Raw genomic sequence first — 17,500 nt, forward strand, 5'->3', positions numbered from 1 at the left:
AACGCACCAACGAATTTTCTATTAAGCAAGATGTTGAAAAATTCCTTCGCCGCGTTCAGTTAAAAGCCTTTTTTCACGACAAAGAGGATGATTCGGACACTTCTAATAAAGATATTTTTGAAACACTTCTAGTTCGCAAATCCAAATGGACTCCCCCAGAGGGACAATTTGCCTCTTTAATTTTTTCACCAAAAAATGCCGTCACGACATTCACAAACTTAAATTCAATCGCAACACTAAATTTTCCAACCTTTCCTCGGAAGAGTGGGCGGCGCTTAAAAATCTTAGTAAACGCAACGACATAGTTGTCAAATCGGCCGACAAAGGCGGCGCGGTAGTTGTTTGGCGGTCCGACCTTTACCAAAAAGAAGCTTTGCGGCAACTTTCGGATACCTCGTTTTATGCCAAAATCCCTAAAGATCTCACTTCCAACAATCAAAAACTTGTCAAAGACACCATTCAAAATCTTATAGTTAATCAAGAATTACCGGACACTGCCACTAATCTCATCATCAACACCCCTAGAACTTCGTGCATTTACTTCTTGCCTAAAATTCACAAACCCAACAACCCAGGTCGACCTATCGTTTCTGCCTGTAGTTGCCCCACCGAACTCATTTCTAGCTACTTAGACAGGATTATGACGCCTATCGTCAAATCTTTGCCATCATACATTAAAGACAGTACACACGCACTACAAATTTTCCGCGATTTCAATTTCTCCGGCCAAGACAAACTTATTTTCACCATGGACATTACATCTCTATACACAGTCATTCCTAACAGCGAAGGTCTTCAAGCACTTAAACACTTTTTCGATCAACGCACTGTCAAAGAACCTAGCTCGAAACGCTCCTCCGCCTTGCCGAACTAGTTTTAACGCTTAACTGTTTTTCATTCGCCAGCAACTATTACAAACAAATTAATGGTGTAGCGATGGGCACAAGAATGGGACCTAGCTATGCCAATCTTTTTGTAGGATATGTTGAACACCAATTTTTTAATCAGTACAACGGCCCCAAACCTGAACTCTACGGCCGCTACATCGACGACTGCATCGGCGCTATTTCATCCAGCAGAGAAGAACTCGATCAATTTATAACCTCCGTCAACTCTTTTCATCCGGCTCTTAAATATACCTGGGAAATTTCGGAAACTTCATTGGCTTTCCTAGATATCAAAGTTTCTATTAGAGGCAACGTGCTATGTACTAGTGTGCACTACAAACCTACTGATTCACCCAGTTATTTGTTGTATTCATCGTCACATCCATCACATGTCAAGAACTCCATTCCTTATTCTCAATTTCTTAGACTTCGACGTCTATGTAGTGATGACTCCGATTTTTCCAGCAAATCAGAGGAGATGTGCCATTTCTTCGAAAAACGTGGCTATCCTGTCTCTGTGGTCAAAGCGGGCCATCATCGCGCCCAACAATTTGATCGACAGTCGTCACTACAAACGTCACAGAAAGATAAGAATGACAGAATTCCATTCACCCTCACTTTCCATCCTCATAATCACGCAGGCAAAAGCATCATTCTTAGTAATTTTAAATTACTCCAAAATGATCCCGAGACTGGTAGAATCTTTTCGCAACCTCCACTTATTTCATTCAAACGCGACAAAAACGTAGGCAACTTTTTAGTTAGAAGCGCGCTCAAAACCAACGAGCAACCCGGCACTTTCAAATGCGCGCGCTCACGATGCAAAACTTGTCTTTTCATTGTTAACACTAGCAAGATATCGGGACCTAAGCGATCTGTTAAGATCACCGATCGTTTCACATGTACCTCCGCAAATGTCATTTATTGCATAACCTGTACGTTATGCAATAAATTATACATTGGTGAGACAGGTAGACGACTAGGTGACCGATTCCGCGAACACCTTCGCGATGTTGAGAAGAATGACAAGGATGCATCTAAGCCAGTCGCTCGCCATTTTAATCTGCCTAACCACTCCAAAAAACACATGGCTATCTGCGGCCTTTCCCTACATCTAGGTACGACGGAAAGCCGCAAGAATCTGGAACAAAAATTCATCTTTCAAATCGGCACCCTTAATCCTCACGGTATTAACGAACGCTTTTCATTTAATTAATATATTTCTACTTTTCACGTTGCCATGTTAAAAACTACACGTAACCCATAATCCCTCGATTCGCTCTGACGAAGGGCTAACGCTCGAAACGTCAGCTTTTAGAATCTCTGTACGGTGGTCAATTTACAATATCAACTCCATTGATAAACCAAATTTTTGTAACGTACCAAGTGGGTGTATTTAGCACCCCTTTAAGTTGCACCTTCACATGCCATACTTGTGGTAAGCTGGGTTGGAAACAGCAAAACTGTTTTTCCACGGCAAGCGTGTGGAAAGGTGGATCACATTAAGAGATCGGTGTGTCACGTAATTAAAAACGAAGGGTGCTAAAAAAAACACCCGGCTGGTATGTTAGCTACGCCATGCTGATGAGGCCCAAAAGGCCGAAACAGCTGTCCATGGCTGCTAATTGACCGGGTGAAATGGTTGTGCGCATGCGTGATGTGTTGGCCACACCGGGTTGGTGTTAACGTGTGTCACCTTGCTTTTATTGCTGCTTTTAATTTACGTGACACACCGATGTCTTAATGTGATCCACCTTCCCACACGCTTGCCGTGGGACAACAGTTTTGCTGTTCCCAACCCAGCTTACCACATGTTTGGCATGTCAGGCTGCCACTTAAAGGGGTGCTAAACACACCCGCTTGGTATGTTAGCTACGCCATGCTGATAAGGCCCGAAAGGCCGAAACAGCTGTTCATGGCTGCTAATTGACTGGGTGAGATGGTTGTGCGCATGCGTGATTTGTTGGCCACACCTGGTTGGTGTTAGCGCATGTCACCTTACTTTTATTATTGTTCCAATATTAGAGCTATTTGTTAAGCGTAAAGGTAGGTCGTTCCATAGTTTAAGTGCAACAACACTGAAAGCCCGGTCGCCATATGTTTCAAGGCGAGATGTAAAATAGTACGGATGAAAACTGAGTTGAAGCTGACGCGCTGCGTTTTTTTCCGCTGGATTTGTTTCTTTTCGACGGGAACGATCACAGGACAAATGTCGACGCAGACGGCCGGTGTCCTATCATTTACCCCACATGACGTAAAGAAGTCAGTAAAATCACGCGAAAATTAACGTGTTGGTTATAAGTAGTGCATGCAGGAATGTTTACGTGACAGCAAGTGTCGAGAGCCTTTTAGCAGTATATATTTTGCCCCCAAGTGATAAAGCATGACGAAAATTATATTTTGTTAACCTTTCAAGTGCTGTTGTTCTGTTAGCATGACTTCAGCGTCAATGCCATGGTCAACTTTTGGGCTACAAGAACAAACAGAAAGGGAGAGTATACCGCTAGTGAGAAGCCAGACAGCTGAAGAATACAATTCAGTGGTATAATTTTTGTATGTATTTTTATCAGATCCACCAGCGACATTTTCCAATGATAACCTTGGATTCCCTGAGATCAGCTATGTTGATGAAGAAGACGTATTTGTTACCCTCATTTGCAAAGTGGCAATCCTAAATGGTATCGAGAAATGGAAAAATGTCAGTTACTCGATTGAGTGGTTCGCTGAAGGAAAAACCCTACAAAATGAGACGATATGCGGAGGTCTTTTACCTGGGAAAGAGAATCAAAACCCTTGCCCCGATAAAGAAAACCTTGCTTCCCGGCTTCCTGGGGAAAACTACATTATCGGTCAGTCGGTAAGAATGAAAAACTCCATGAGATGTTATTATAGAAAATAAAAGTAGTTTAGCAGAAAACGCAATGAAAGAGATTTGATTGGGGGATTTGTTTTTCCAGTTTAATTAAAAAAGCGATAAACCTTGGAAAGGAAGACATTTTATGCAATTATGCATGTTGCGCAGACTGGTATCAATTTGAAAGAAACCGACTTTACCTCTTTCTTGCGGGGATAGAGGGGACGTATCGTCCTCTTTATGTTGTCCGAAAAAGTGCGCAATGGGTTCTCCTAGTGGTAAATTCGCAAAGCACAAACACAGTGTAATGAATATTCTTTGTGTATTTAATTCATTTCCTGGTGAATGATCTCTTTACAATTTCCATGGGAATTACCACTCCACTTGACAGTTTCATGAGGCCTTAAGCATGGTTATACTCAATACTCAAACTAAAATTTCGAAGCGACCCGACGATCGATCAAAACGCAGACGAAGTCCTTCTTCACACGTGACTTTCTTCCCGCAGCACATAATTTTTGCTAATTTACGGTCAATTCTATTTCTAAGACACGGGTTGATTACCTGCGGCAAATTCGCACATTTTGACCCCATTACCCAATCACACCCAACGTACACGACTAGCTCAATCGCAACACAACTGGGTAGATACATGGGCATGTAGGACAGCAAGCGCCACAAGCCGGTTTATTTTCCTTACCATATGCATACAAACTCCGCTCCAGCATATCAATACGTTAACATACTTGATCGTACTGACCTCCTAAAATCTTGTTAAAGGAAAGTCCACTGGGCACCTGCCGGATACGAAAACCCAAAACCCTTCGGGAATGAGGAAACGTATTCTCCAAACTCTATGCAAGTGCCACTACCCCATGGAGGCTAAGGGGAGACTTAACAAAAAAAAAAAAAAAGTAGGCGAAGAAAGCTGAACTTAGACTGGTACAAATTCCTAACGGTTCACTATTTGTAAGACATATTACCCACAATCCCTACCAGACAACCGGACCCAGTCCTCTGGTCCGTGCCGGCAAAATATCTATTTCTGCCAATTTCGCAGGCTACAACTGTCAGAAATATAGCATTATTTAAATTTAACTAGGAAAATCATCGATACGAAACGGACCTGATAATCGTTTGTAGTCTTTTTGTGTTATCTTCGGCGAAGAGTAGATGGGTTACAGACAGTTTTAAGGAAAACGGACAAATTCGAGAAAGCAAAATGTATCAAACTGGTCAGTGTTTCATGCAAATTGCAATGTCTGCAATCTGTTGTTTTGCACTGAATTGTATAAAACACGTGGTCTTTGTACAATTCAATACTAATTACTAATTAACCAGCGTGATGTTCTGCGATAAAAGAAGTTAACACATTATATTTAAAAAGATGCATCTAAGCCAGTCGCTCGTCATTTTAACATCCGCTCCTTAAAATTACTTGTAGGAGCTTTAAACAAACATCTGAAAACACAAACTAGTGATATTTCTCCTTAATTTAACGAAACCTCATTGCGATTATATGTTTATAACATATAAGGGCAAAATTTTCTTGTTACTGTATATAGGCACTTCGAAGAACAGTTTAGGCAAACGATTATAAAAGCACCTGTCTTGTTCGCTCGCATTTTAAAGCAAAACAAACAAACAAACAAATCAACTATTTTTTTATGTCCAGAAGAGTACAGATAATTGTTATTTAATTCCAGCTGAGAATAAAGATTCGAGTTTCATTTAAGCCAAATATACCTTTGGCTCATATATATATATGAGTATTTCGTGGTCCCTGATGAGTGGGCGACCACGAAACAGGCTTGTAGGGATGAACTTGTAGTTTATTTGTCTTTTTCTTCCATATATATATATATGAAGAACTGGAAACCCAACGATGTAGTCACGAGCCAGTGCGAAACACTGACTGATCCATTTTGAATGAAAAAACACATATGCCGTGAGTGGGAATCAAACCCGCGTTCCCTGGTTTACATGTCAGGTGTGCTAACCACTGCACCATCACGACAACCCTGCTGGAAACAGAGCAATCAGAGATGTGACTTGTTAGCCGCGGGGCTCCCCGGCGTTTTATCATTCAGGAACAGGACTACATCGGATCATCCGAAGGAGATTCAAAGGCTACCAGAAATACCAAATTATATTTAGAATGAAGAACTGGAAATTCAACGATGTAGTCACGAGCCAGTACGAAACACTGACTGATCTATTTTGAATGAAACTAGACCCTCCGTGAGGGTACACTGGGTTGCCTGTGGTACGTGCACCGTTCTAAACAATTTTTTTCAAGGTCATTAAGAAGTCATACCAGAAGAGGCCCTTTGGCTCACAGGTCCTCACACGTTCGTACGACGAAACAGATCCGTCCTTGCGCGGCGGGTCTAAAACACAGGTCACATTCCACAGGTCACTCGTTGCAGGTCATTGTTTTACCTTCTTGAAAGTAACCCAAAACCCTCAATTTGGCTAACCCTAGGCCTAAAAACCAACCTTAGAACAAGGGTTAGCCAAATTGAGGGTTTTAGTTACCTTCCAAAACATAAAACAATGATCTGCAACGAGTGACCTGTGGTATTTGACCTGTGTTTTAGACCCGCCGGTCCTTGCGTAATATGTAGCTCTAACAGTGCACGATATTGTTTTGGTATTGTCTATCATTGTAGTGCCATGGTAGAAGTCTTGGGTAAATAGTCTGAGAAGACATGTGGTTACTAGCAAAGTACTGAACCCAGAAAGATTGAAGAAAATAAATGGGAAGTGAGAAACATTGGCTTCTGGGCTGACATGTTGATAAACTTCTTTTCACCACAAGTTTAAGGGTGCCCGCTAAGCATCTGACAGCTTTGTAATGCCGAAGTTCACTGAAGTCAAGCCCTGTTCGGCGGGATTAGTGTTTGGATGGCAAACCAAAACAATATACCCCTCATAAAACAGAAGCATCGGACCGAAAATACTATTAACGCTAACAAATGCGAACTCAGCAAGGTACAGATCTTGTTAGCTTGCTTTATGCAAAAACAAATATTGATGCAAAAGTAAATAACTATTGATACACAGTTTTTAGAAAGAGCAGAAGGAAGTCTCCAGGACGGTCGATCGAGAATAACATATTTACGACATGAGAACAACATAAATTTTGAACCGTGAATATAGAATATAAAAAGTTACGATAGGCGACAAACATTTTGGGAGATTTTTGCTACGTTCAAATAAATCGCCAAATCGAAAGTGACATGGCCGGAATTCAGCGGGCGCCGTGATTAAGTTACCGCGGCATGTTTACTCGCCAAACAGTGAAGCATCTGTGTCAAATGATGGTAAGGTACCGGGTTTTTGTAATTTTTTTTTTCTGTCAAGTGTTATAAAGTTTGACAATGAAATGAGCGAAGTCAAAACAAAGATCACAATCGCACAACTCTTGTTTATGCAAAGTCAAAATTTACTCTCCAAGACGCGTTCGACTTTATATTTATCACCGGGTAATTTCATCATTTTGGAAATGGCAGCTACTTTATTATTCATCTGCGTCACAATTTTTCACGGATTTTGGGGCTCATTTTGTTGAAACTCAAGCACGCTTCCAACAGGCCTGTGAACCCTTCCTGCTTACAGAGCAATACTAAAAAACTTCTCCCATATCACATTTCAACCATAAGCTCGGAAATTCAATACACAACATGATATTATAATTCACAAAGGCAGAAAATACCACAGAATCCTTTTCCAGCGAAAAATTTATTGAAACAAACAATATATTTGCTCTTAGAGGCGAGAACCTCTTCCTATTTCATTGCGTGCGTGAAGGCAAGAAACTCAATCGTGTCAAATTACCATGTACTTCAGGTAAATACAGCTCACTTCAATTTCGTCTCGACGGGCGATAGATTGTTGTCGAAGTCCATCACCGCCTGTATATCCAATTGACCTGCCATTCATGAGCTTCCTAAGGGTATATTGTGTTCAAAGATCCACTAAAACGCCATTAGCGTTACATGACTTTCGACGCTATTGTCGGTTAAGTTAATCGTTCTACTGTGTCCACCAGAGAAATCTACGCATTTCCCACTACCCTCTCGATCCTAAGAAAATACGCGCAGAAGGCTCTATGCTCAAAGCCACCACTTAGCAGGGGAGTGACAGGCAAGACTTTTACCGCCACGGAAAATTAAAAAACCCACGAAATGAAACCGAGATTCCGACTGGGTTTGGCAACCCAGTAAAAACCCAGTAAAAACACATATGCCGTGAGTGGGAATCGAACCCGCGTAACCACTGCACCACTGTATGTATATATATATATATATATATATATGTATATGCACACACACGAAGGGAAGTATTACTAATTACTGGAGCTTCACGCTCAAGGCGATCATCAGACTGGGTGTTGTCTACGAGAAGATATCATTTATAACTATTCAAATTTAGGAACCTCTTGAATCAGTTTCAACTGATTAAGCACCAGCCGAAACGTGTTGCACGAAACATCAAAAAAAATAGGCAGTGTCAAACTATTATCTTATTAGGAACGGTTGTAGCGACGCTTTTTGTGATTGGTTGCCATGAAGAACTTGTTTTCGTGGCGGCATTTCGTTACCAGCTCAGATTTCTTGTTTAACAGAGAGGCGTTTTTTTGCGGTCAAGATGCAAAGTTTTTCAGATAGACCGTGGTTGCAGCGAGAAGGATTGCCTTTGTATGCTTTTGCCCTTTTTATGATGCGCCAGTTGATTGTGTAGTCGATGTTTTCGTCCTTAAGATGTGCTTGAAAAGTAAAGTAAAAAGTAAAGTGGTGCATTTATATAGCGCCCTTATCACTAACGTCTTAAGGGCGCTTTACAATGATCAATTTACCTCCAGCGGACTGGAAGCATATACAGGCGCAAATTGCAGCCGCTTCTAAGCAGTCCGTGCATGCTGGTACTCATTTTACTGACCTCGGAAGGATGGAAAGCTGAGTGAACTTTAGCGGGAAAGAAGGTCGCCAAATATTCCAATCTCGGCAGAGCCGGGAATGGAACCCGGGACCTTAGGGTTGGAAGGCAAAGATCTTACCACGGTGTCATGTGAGTGTTTTCGTTCATTGAAAGAAAGTTTGTGGTTGTTGTACCGTGTTTTGAATTCGTTTTCCGTTATGCCAATGTAAGGGGTGGCGAATGGTTCCTCGAAAAACGTGGGTCTCGGAAAATTTTTGCAGGATCTCGAAATCTCGAAAGCGTTTTTGATAAGTCTCGAAGTCTCGTTTTTGCATGGTTTGTTTTTACCCTTTTTGAATCTCGAAACTTTTTACCAAGGAGTCTCGGGTTCGGATTTTTAACTAGGATCTCGGCGCCTAGGCGAGTCTCGGATTTTGCCATTCGCCACCCCTAATGTAGGATCTTGAGTTACCGGAAGTTGTGACAGTAGCTTTGTAGATGAACGAATCCATTATGTTGAAAATCAAAACCAAGGAAGAGCAAAATCCAGAAACAGGTCAAGAAACTTCATATGGTTTAAGCCACCATACAGTCAGAATGTTCGAACGAACATCGCTTAATCATTCCTCTGCCTGATAAACAAGCATTTCCCAAAGTCACACAAGCTCCTCAAAATATTCAATAGAAACAACCTCAAGGTCAGCTACAGCTGCACTACAAACATGGCTAACATAATCAAAAGCCCGGGGGGGGTACTTTAGGAATTTCTGGGTGGGGATGTGCCGCTGGGACCCTGGAACCCTTAGCCTATACCAGAGCTAGTTCAGCTGAATTTTGCTACCCTATACTAGAGTAAACTCCAACCGATTTCCGTCTAAATACCGATACTTGAGAGTTAATAATATCCAGAAGTTTCTCATGATAGCCATTTATCGACACTGTTGAGGCTGAGTTGCGCAAATTTAAACTTTGCCGACTCGACTTTTTAATATTTTTGAGCGGGAATTTCTGGTTTCCTTAGTCTTGATAAAATCTTCAAGCGACTGGTCAGTTTCGTGAAAAATGATACCCTATTCTAGACCCAAACGCTCTGATTTATATACCCTATGCTAGAGTAAACTGCTTGAAAACCATACCCTTCACAGCGGCACATACCTATATAGCCCATATATGGCAGTACCCCCCCCGGGATCAAAAGCCACAATCAGAAGATCCTGAATGAGTGCAACGAGACCTCCAGTGAGAAGAAATGCAATTGTAGAAACAAAAACCTTTGCCCTCTTGACGGCGCGTGTCTAACCAGCGACATCATCTACGAAGCTACTGTCACAACAACTTCCGGTAACTGAAGATCCTACATTGGCATGACGGAAAACGAATTCAAAACACGGTACAACAGCCACAAACTTTCTTTCAATGACACATCTGGGACTTAAAGGACAAAAACATCATGAGGATTATGAGGATGCCTACCATTTATGGTTTTCATTAGTTGGTTAAATCTGGGACGGTCAGGAAACTGCGAAATCCCCGATCGTCTGGGATTTTCGCGACGCATGAAAACTAGGCTTAAGGTTCGTACATGTTCTTTTGTGATCTGTAGCAATAGAATATTCACACTTCCTGTTTATTGATAACTCATATGATTTCTCGTTTGATTGTAGTAAGACATTGTATTCCTTTATTATTTTGAGTTTATGAAACGACCCGCTTCGAAATATTCGCCCATCAACGTCCGGGAACGGCGTGTCGGTTTTTATATTCGAGTGTAGAAAACACGACAATATGTACATGTGCTAACACTTGCCTTGGCGCCGTGGAAAATATAACGTGTCTGTGGGTATTGCCCACTGCACGTGACGGTGTTGGGGAGCCTTAGAATCGGGTTACTGTTTAATCGTGAAATCTCTGATGCAGACACCTTTCTCAGTAATACCAACCCCTTGATCGTTCCTTAATTGTCCATATTAAAGGATTGTGTTTTTTTTTTTTTTTGCGACAGATATCCTGTAAAGTATCAGCAAAATTTACCACTTCACCTGAGAACGTGTGGTCTTCTCCCAAACAAGTCCCACAGCCATTCTTTGCAGGGCTTAAGGTAAATTCGCTGTTTGACTTAAAATACCCCGACAAAAAGCCGGAAGCGGACAGGGGGAAATTTCCATTTATTTCATTATCTTTGGGGAGATATAGTTTTGTTTGCAACTTCAACCGACAATCTATCACTTTAAATGTGACCTGTGTGACGCAGGTTATGGTGGTTACACGCAGCGGCATAGGCCTTCACGGTTTTAACCACCATTTTGACGGGTAGGCAAAGCGTAAAGAATTTGTGGGGTTTATATGGGGATCCGATGTCAAATAATTTTCGTTAAACGTTCGTTCTGAAAAATTTATGAATTAAGAACTGAAGATACAAGGTAAAAGATTATACAGACCAAATTTTAGGCACTAACCTGTCACAGACGTTGCCCGGTAGCGTTTTCAATTTAATCCATATATTTGTCTAATTATTTCCCGCGAATTTCCAGTAACAATTACAGACAAATGTATTGAAAAATCAAAAACGCTACCACGCAGCTTTTAACGAAGGCTAGTCCCTAAAAATTGGTCTGTGTAATCCTTTACCCTTTACCTTCGCTTCGCGATTCATATTTTTTTAGAATTAGCGTTTAACGAAATCCATTTGACATCGGATCCTCATATAAACACTACAAATTCTTTACGCTTTGCCTACCCGTCAAAATGACGGTCAAAATCGCGATAAGGCCTATTTGCATCAACGCGTAGACGAGCACAAGAATGCATCTTCCTCTATTGAAAAACATTTCTATGTGAAACATTCTTATGTGCCCAATGATCTTACCAAGAATTTTACCATCTTAAAAAAGTGCAAAACAAGTTTGACTGTTTCATTTATGAAATGTTTTTTTATTAATGAACTGAGACCAAGTCTCAATGTATAGTCAGACTCAATTCGTGCAAAAAAGTTTTTTTTTTAATCGTTTGTAATTATGTTACTCTTGCATGTTTTTAACACCCCTTTTTTTACATTTTCGTACTTCACATACTTTCACTTCTTTGTTTTATATTTATATTTATGCAAAAAAAAAAATTATCTTCACTTTTAGCTTGATAATAACCGACGTTTGGTCGAAACGTCTTTTTACCATTAGTATTTAATTCAAATTGTGTTAAGAAACCTTTACTTATAATAAAGCTTATGTTGTTGTTTTTGCACTTTCAGGTACACCCTACTACACTTGATTTGGAAATTTGTGATACTCAGCTTCATACAATCACCATAACGCCAACAATACCTGTCCGCCAAACTACTCGTGGTCTTCCAAAGCTAACTTTCTCTACACCGCGGGAGGTGACAATTTTGACAGGCTGCGAAACTGAGCTTAAGAATGGAGTTCATTCTGTCGAAATAATTGTGAAAGCCTTCTGTGGGCAACAAGTCTCCGAGGGTCTCAAGCCTATCATTCCAATTATCTTTCATCAAAACAGTCGATTCTGGAACCGTAATATTGATCTTCCGACCATCTGGGTAATGTTTTCCGTTTCTCTTTCCATTCGATAATGACAAAAAAACTGACATCAGTTTTTGTGACTATTATCTTATGAATGGCAATGCACAGCGACATTTTCAACATGCTGCGGATCCACTTGCCATTGCAGACTTTTTTTTTTTTCATTTTCACCGATAAAGTGAAGAGTGTAACAACACTTATTATATACTAAGCAAAATATCGCTTTTCTTATTGGACAGTGACAAATGCAGAAATAAGTAAGAGTGCAAGAAAGAGGCTGTGGGGTGCAATACCGAAGTTGCTACGTAAAAAAGCGATGAATTGATTTTGTTGAGTATACAACAAATAGAAATTGGTATGAACTTGCTCGTGCATTTCGGGATTTATGGACACTCGTGATGTTTTGAAAGTTCACAAATGTCACTCGCTCATGGCCCGTGTAGTTTGGAGAACTTTCAAAACATCGCTCGTGCCCATAATCAACGAAATGCACTGGCGTTCATACGATTTCCTATACTTATATCATACATGATATTATCAATCATGTAAAGGGAAATTTTGATTTGATTCCGTGATTTCAACTTCGATATTTCAATCCTTTATTGAGAAACCGAGGAGAAATCATTTTTTTCCAGCTTTAACCTCGATGTTATATGCCTACGGAGGTCTTTCTTTGTCTGCCCTTTTCTGATCAGAATTGAAATATTTCCTCCCTTTCATTTTCGGTTTCAGTTTATTTTTGCCACTTTTGTTATTTAAAATTTTCAAAATAAGTATGTACTAAACTACAAGAGACATTAAATAATTAATAAAAGAAGTGCATAAGGCGAGGATGCCAATATAAAAACCATTAGGGCTTATTCGGGCTACAGGCACCCCAACAAAACTACAACTATGAAATGATAATTTTAGGCGTGTCTTATTTAATTTGTAAGCACATTTAGGTTAAAAAGCAAAAACACAAACAAACTTTCTGTAGTATCTCTCTTGCTTTTGTACGTATTTCAGGTACATATAAGGGCAAAAAAAGAGATAGAGCAGTGCTTATCATGGGGAGATCCACATTACCGGACACTTGGATCGCCTGACTTTGGACCGTAAGTATATTTACTAAATAAACTCCTTCATGTGGCCCGTATGACGGCTGATAATGTCCACGGCCGAGGGATCGATTTCCTGGGACAAAATGGTTGCGGTTGCATTGGGGAGTTAAGTTCACTAGTGTTATATCAAGTTCTATTCGCGCCAGTCCCTTGCAGCGCGAGTATAAATAAGAGCTCTCTTTCATTTCGGCCCAGTTCGCGTTAGAATCCTCTTGCAACATTACCGTGTTATGGCTGACGCGCAAGCTCCAGTTTAGGCTGCTGTTCCAGCCGCTCAAGCTCTGGTTCACGTGCCTCCGGTTGCCGCAGCTAATGTTGAGAATCCTCAGCAAAATCAAGCTCCTTTGCGGTATAATTTTTGCTCGTTTTACTGCTTGGTTTTTCCCTGGCTGGTGTTCTCCCTTTCGCCTTTCCCTCCCCTTTGTCGTCCACGTGGCTGCTTGTTGGCACCATTTTTTCGATAGTTTTCGTCCCCTCGCTTTTATTTTATCTTTTGTACGCCTATGTTTCGCTCAGGCTGATTTGGCTGTTCTGCTCGGTTCTTGTCCCCTTTTGCACACCTTTTATTTATCATGTCGGTGTGCTTCGCCTCGAAAACACCGGCTTTCTGTAGTGCTTTCTTTTTGGCTCCCTTCTCCCTTGCACACGCAGGAGGCAGTGTGGCCCAGTGGTTAGGGCGCTTGCCTTGAGATCCGGAGAACCCGGGTTCAAGACTCGCTCTGACCACTCGTTGAATTTGATCCTGGTAGTTCCTGGTTCAACTTCCCAGCTGCACTTGTAAATAGCCAACTGGTTTACCTCCGGCCAGTTGGGGCTCTTAACAGTTGTAGTTGTTGTGTTCTGTTGTTTCGTTGATTTATTGGCCCTGAAAAGCGCCTATGGGGAGCGGTCAGTTCAGTATGTATTGTATTGTATTTATTTGTTATAAAAAAAAGTAAAGTAAAGTGGTGCATTTATATAGCGCCTTTATCTCAAACGTCTCAAAGGCGCTTTACAATGATCAATTTACCCCCAGCGAACTGGAAGCATATACAGGCGCAAATTGCAGCCGCTTCTAAGCAGTCCATGCATGCTGGTACTCATTTTACCGACCTCGGAAGGATGGAAAGCTGAGTGAACTTTAGCGGGAAAGAAGGTCGCCAAATATTCCACTCTCGGCAGAACCGGGAATGGAACCCGGGACCTTAGGGTTGGAAGGCAGAGATCTTACCACTGCGCCAACCCCTCCGCATTTATTTGAGTGTGCTTCGCCTCGAAAACACCGGGTTTGCGTAGGGCTTCTCTCTTCGTTTCCTCTCTCCCTTGCACACGTTTTATTTGTTATATGAATGTGCTTCGCCTCGCAAACACCGGGTTTGTGTAGTGCTTCTCTCTTCGGCTCCGCTCTCCCTTACACACCTTTTTATTTGTTATGTGAGTGTGCTTCTCCTCGCAAACACCGGGATTTTGTTCGCTTATCCGATATCTGTACCTTATGGTAATTTTATGTTTCGCGTATTTCGCCTTGCAAGCGTCGGGTTTGCGCGGTGCATTTCCTCCCTTCCCTGTTACTTGTATGATTTCTTTGTTTCTTTCCTTTCCGCTATCTTGTGTTTTCGAATATTTTGCCTCTCAACGGGTTTTTGTTTAGTCCTTTACTCGCTGTCTTCCCGTTACCTCGCGTACTTTATTGGTTTGTTTAATACGTTCTTCCTTCGCCTCGCAAACATTGGTTTTGTGTAGTACTTTCCTCTCCCCCACCCCCCATTTTTTTAGCTTCTGCGTGCTTATTTGGCCTTATTGTTTTCAAAAGTTTTATGTTTTCCTACTTTGCCGCGCATATTTTTGGCCTTTGGCCAGTGCTATTTCCCTGACGCCTATTTAGTTCATTGTTTTTGTTTTGTTTTGTTTTTTTTCCCGCAGTGTTTTCTTCCTGCTTGTCTCGTCTCCCGAACTCACGTTTGTGGAGTTCAGTTCGGGTCCCCTTTTTCGAGTTTTAGTTTTGCAAGCCTTAGTTTTTTGTTACTTCCTGGTCTTCATGTGCTTTGCCCTTGTCTCCCCTCGTTTTCTTTTATTTTGGTGTTCTAAAAATTGTTGTGTCTTTGTGTTCCCTCCGCGTTTTGCGGCACCTTCTCGCACTGTTTTCTCTTTTTTACATATTTTATTTGTTTATAACCATTTTATGTCGGTGTCTCCCTTTCGCTTTTTTTTTTTTTTTGTGCGTCCTCTCTCAAGTAGTCTCTTTTTCCTTTCCAATGGTAGCCTGAAAGGGTGTCTAATACCCTAGTCGGATTTCCGACGCTCAGGGTGCCATCCCTTGGGTGGGTTCTTGCGTCTTTTTTCACTTCTGCGATTATCCTTTGTGTTTTGTTTTGCCGTTTTCCCACTCGAGGGCTGGCAGCCTGTAGATATTTTTATTCACGCCCTCCGGTCCTGGGGAAACTTTGTACAGCCTTAGAGCCGGCTTGGCCATCACTTTAGCCCTTTTGGGTAGTCAGCTTGCAGACATTATGGAGCATGTTGTTTGGCGCCTCTCTCCCAAAGCTTCTCACCATTTAAAAGTTGCACAGGTTTTATGTCCCGGAGGTCCTTCAGAGTTATTATCTCGTCACGACTCTTCTGCCCAAGCCCTGGCAGACTCTTACACTGACTTGAACAGCCTCCTCCATTTCACTGTCGCCGTTCCCACCGGCGTTTCGCCTCAGTTCGAGTTTTGACTGGTAGGGTCTTAAGGCCTTATTTAACGTTGGGCTCCTTAGTGCGGGAACATATCTCCGTCTCCTATTAGCGAGCGTGAAAGGGACTGTCGCAAATAGTATGCTATTCGCACCAGTCCCTTGCAGCGCGAGTATAAATAAGAGCTCTGCATTTCATTTCGGCCCAATTCGCGTTAGAATCCTTCGGTTAACAGCAACCGTGGCATGTCTCTTCCTTTCACGCTCTCCCCCCCCCCCCCCCTCCCTCCCTGCCACCTCCGCGAACAAAACTCAGACGAATCCTTCTTTTATTCCCGGAGCCTAGAAATCATGTTTATGGTTTAAGTTCAATTTTAATATATCGAAAGTGGTCAAAGAGTTTTGGGCTTCTACCAGCCTGTCACCTAGAAAGAATGCATACAGACAGAAGTTACAATAAAATACAAGGGAGTTAAAAAGTCGATCAACCTGGAGCAAGGGAGGGAACATCAACAGTGACATAAGCTCAAGGTACTTTATAGGATTTAACGCAAAGCTGGAGAACTACAGGGGTTTTTAATTGCTTTGGAATAGAGGTTCAATTACAAGAGTGAAAGATAGGACAACATTCGTAGTCTTTCAACATTTTCAGAGGTTTTGTTCCTCTTTTTCTTCTGATTTCCAGGCAATTTCACTTTTATGGGAAAGGCGATTTTATCTTATACAAAAACAGGGAAAGGTACTTTGAGGTGAGTCACTATTATTCGTCTTCGTGGATCGAAGATCATTGTCTTTTTCTCTGTTGATAAAACAACCGTTCAGGTTCGATATTGATGTCAGCCCACTATATATGTGAAAGCTTTTTTTCACGGACTTCACCTCTTGCTGTATTTTTCTACTTTGGTCTTCACGTTCACAAGCCACAATTTTGGGCGATATATTTAATTATAATTGTCAGTCTTTTTACACTGATGGAGCCATAACATTGCCCATCGTATGTGGACTTCTAGTTCATCTATTAAATAGAAAATTCCCTCGAAATTGTTGAAACTCTTTTAAGACTCGATAAATCAAAATGGGAACCGGTACCAGTTCAACCTTCTGTAGCCTTCAAAAAGTCATTCATAATTCATGTAAAGCCTGGTTTTCACTAGCGACGCAAGCACAAGCGTAAGCATAAATATATTTTGTAACACTTCGCTAATGACAATGGAGTATGTTCAGATTCGTGTTAATTGTAGAAGTACTTTAGGCATGCTCGCAGGTAAACGTATGTTGAACCCCTAGGGGTTTTCTAGGTTACTTAAGATTTTGTAAGTTATGCAAGAGCCACTCGAAGGCATCTCTTTCAACTTTGACTTTATTTGCTTATTCACTTATGTAATTTTCTCTATGGTATGTTGAAAACGATCGCTGTGTCAATAAACGAGATGCCCGCCCCTGATGCTGTGTTTATGTTTATTAAAGATTAGTTACAAAATATATTTTATAATCGTTTCAGGGTGATTAGAGTATAAGAGCGCTTATTTCACCTTGAAAACGG

General features: G+C 41.3%; 1 protein-coding gene across 1 annotated transcript in view; it reads left to right on the plus strand.

The window, feature by feature from the left end:
• Nucleotides 1-3,457: 3,457 nt before the first annotated feature.
• LOC137988559 (neurogenic locus notch homolog protein 1-like) overlaps nucleotides 3,458-17,500 on the plus strand; it is a gene marked incomplete at its 5' end in the record, with an annotated part of 131,889 nt that continues 117,846 nt past the window's right edge. Inside the window, 5 exons of the mRNA XM_068834552.1 lie at nucleotides 3,458-3,744; nucleotides 10,667-10,762; nucleotides 11,912-12,217; nucleotides 13,209-13,297; nucleotides 16,643-16,706. Of these exons, the coding sequence (XP_068690653.1) occupies nucleotides 3,458-3,744; nucleotides 10,667-10,762; nucleotides 11,912-12,217; nucleotides 13,209-13,297; nucleotides 16,643-16,706 (842 nt within the window). The remainder of the gene's footprint in view (nucleotides 3,745-10,666; nucleotides 10,763-11,911; nucleotides 12,218-13,208; nucleotides 13,298-16,642; nucleotides 16,707-17,500) is intronic.

This window comes from Montipora foliosa, unplaced genomic scaffold (assembly GCF_036669935.1).
Source record: "Montipora foliosa isolate CH-2021 unplaced genomic scaffold, ASM3666993v2 scaffold_421, whole genome shotgun sequence".
Classification (NCBI taxonomy): Eukaryota; Metazoa; Cnidaria; class Anthozoa; order Scleractinia; family Acroporidae; genus Montipora; species Montipora foliosa.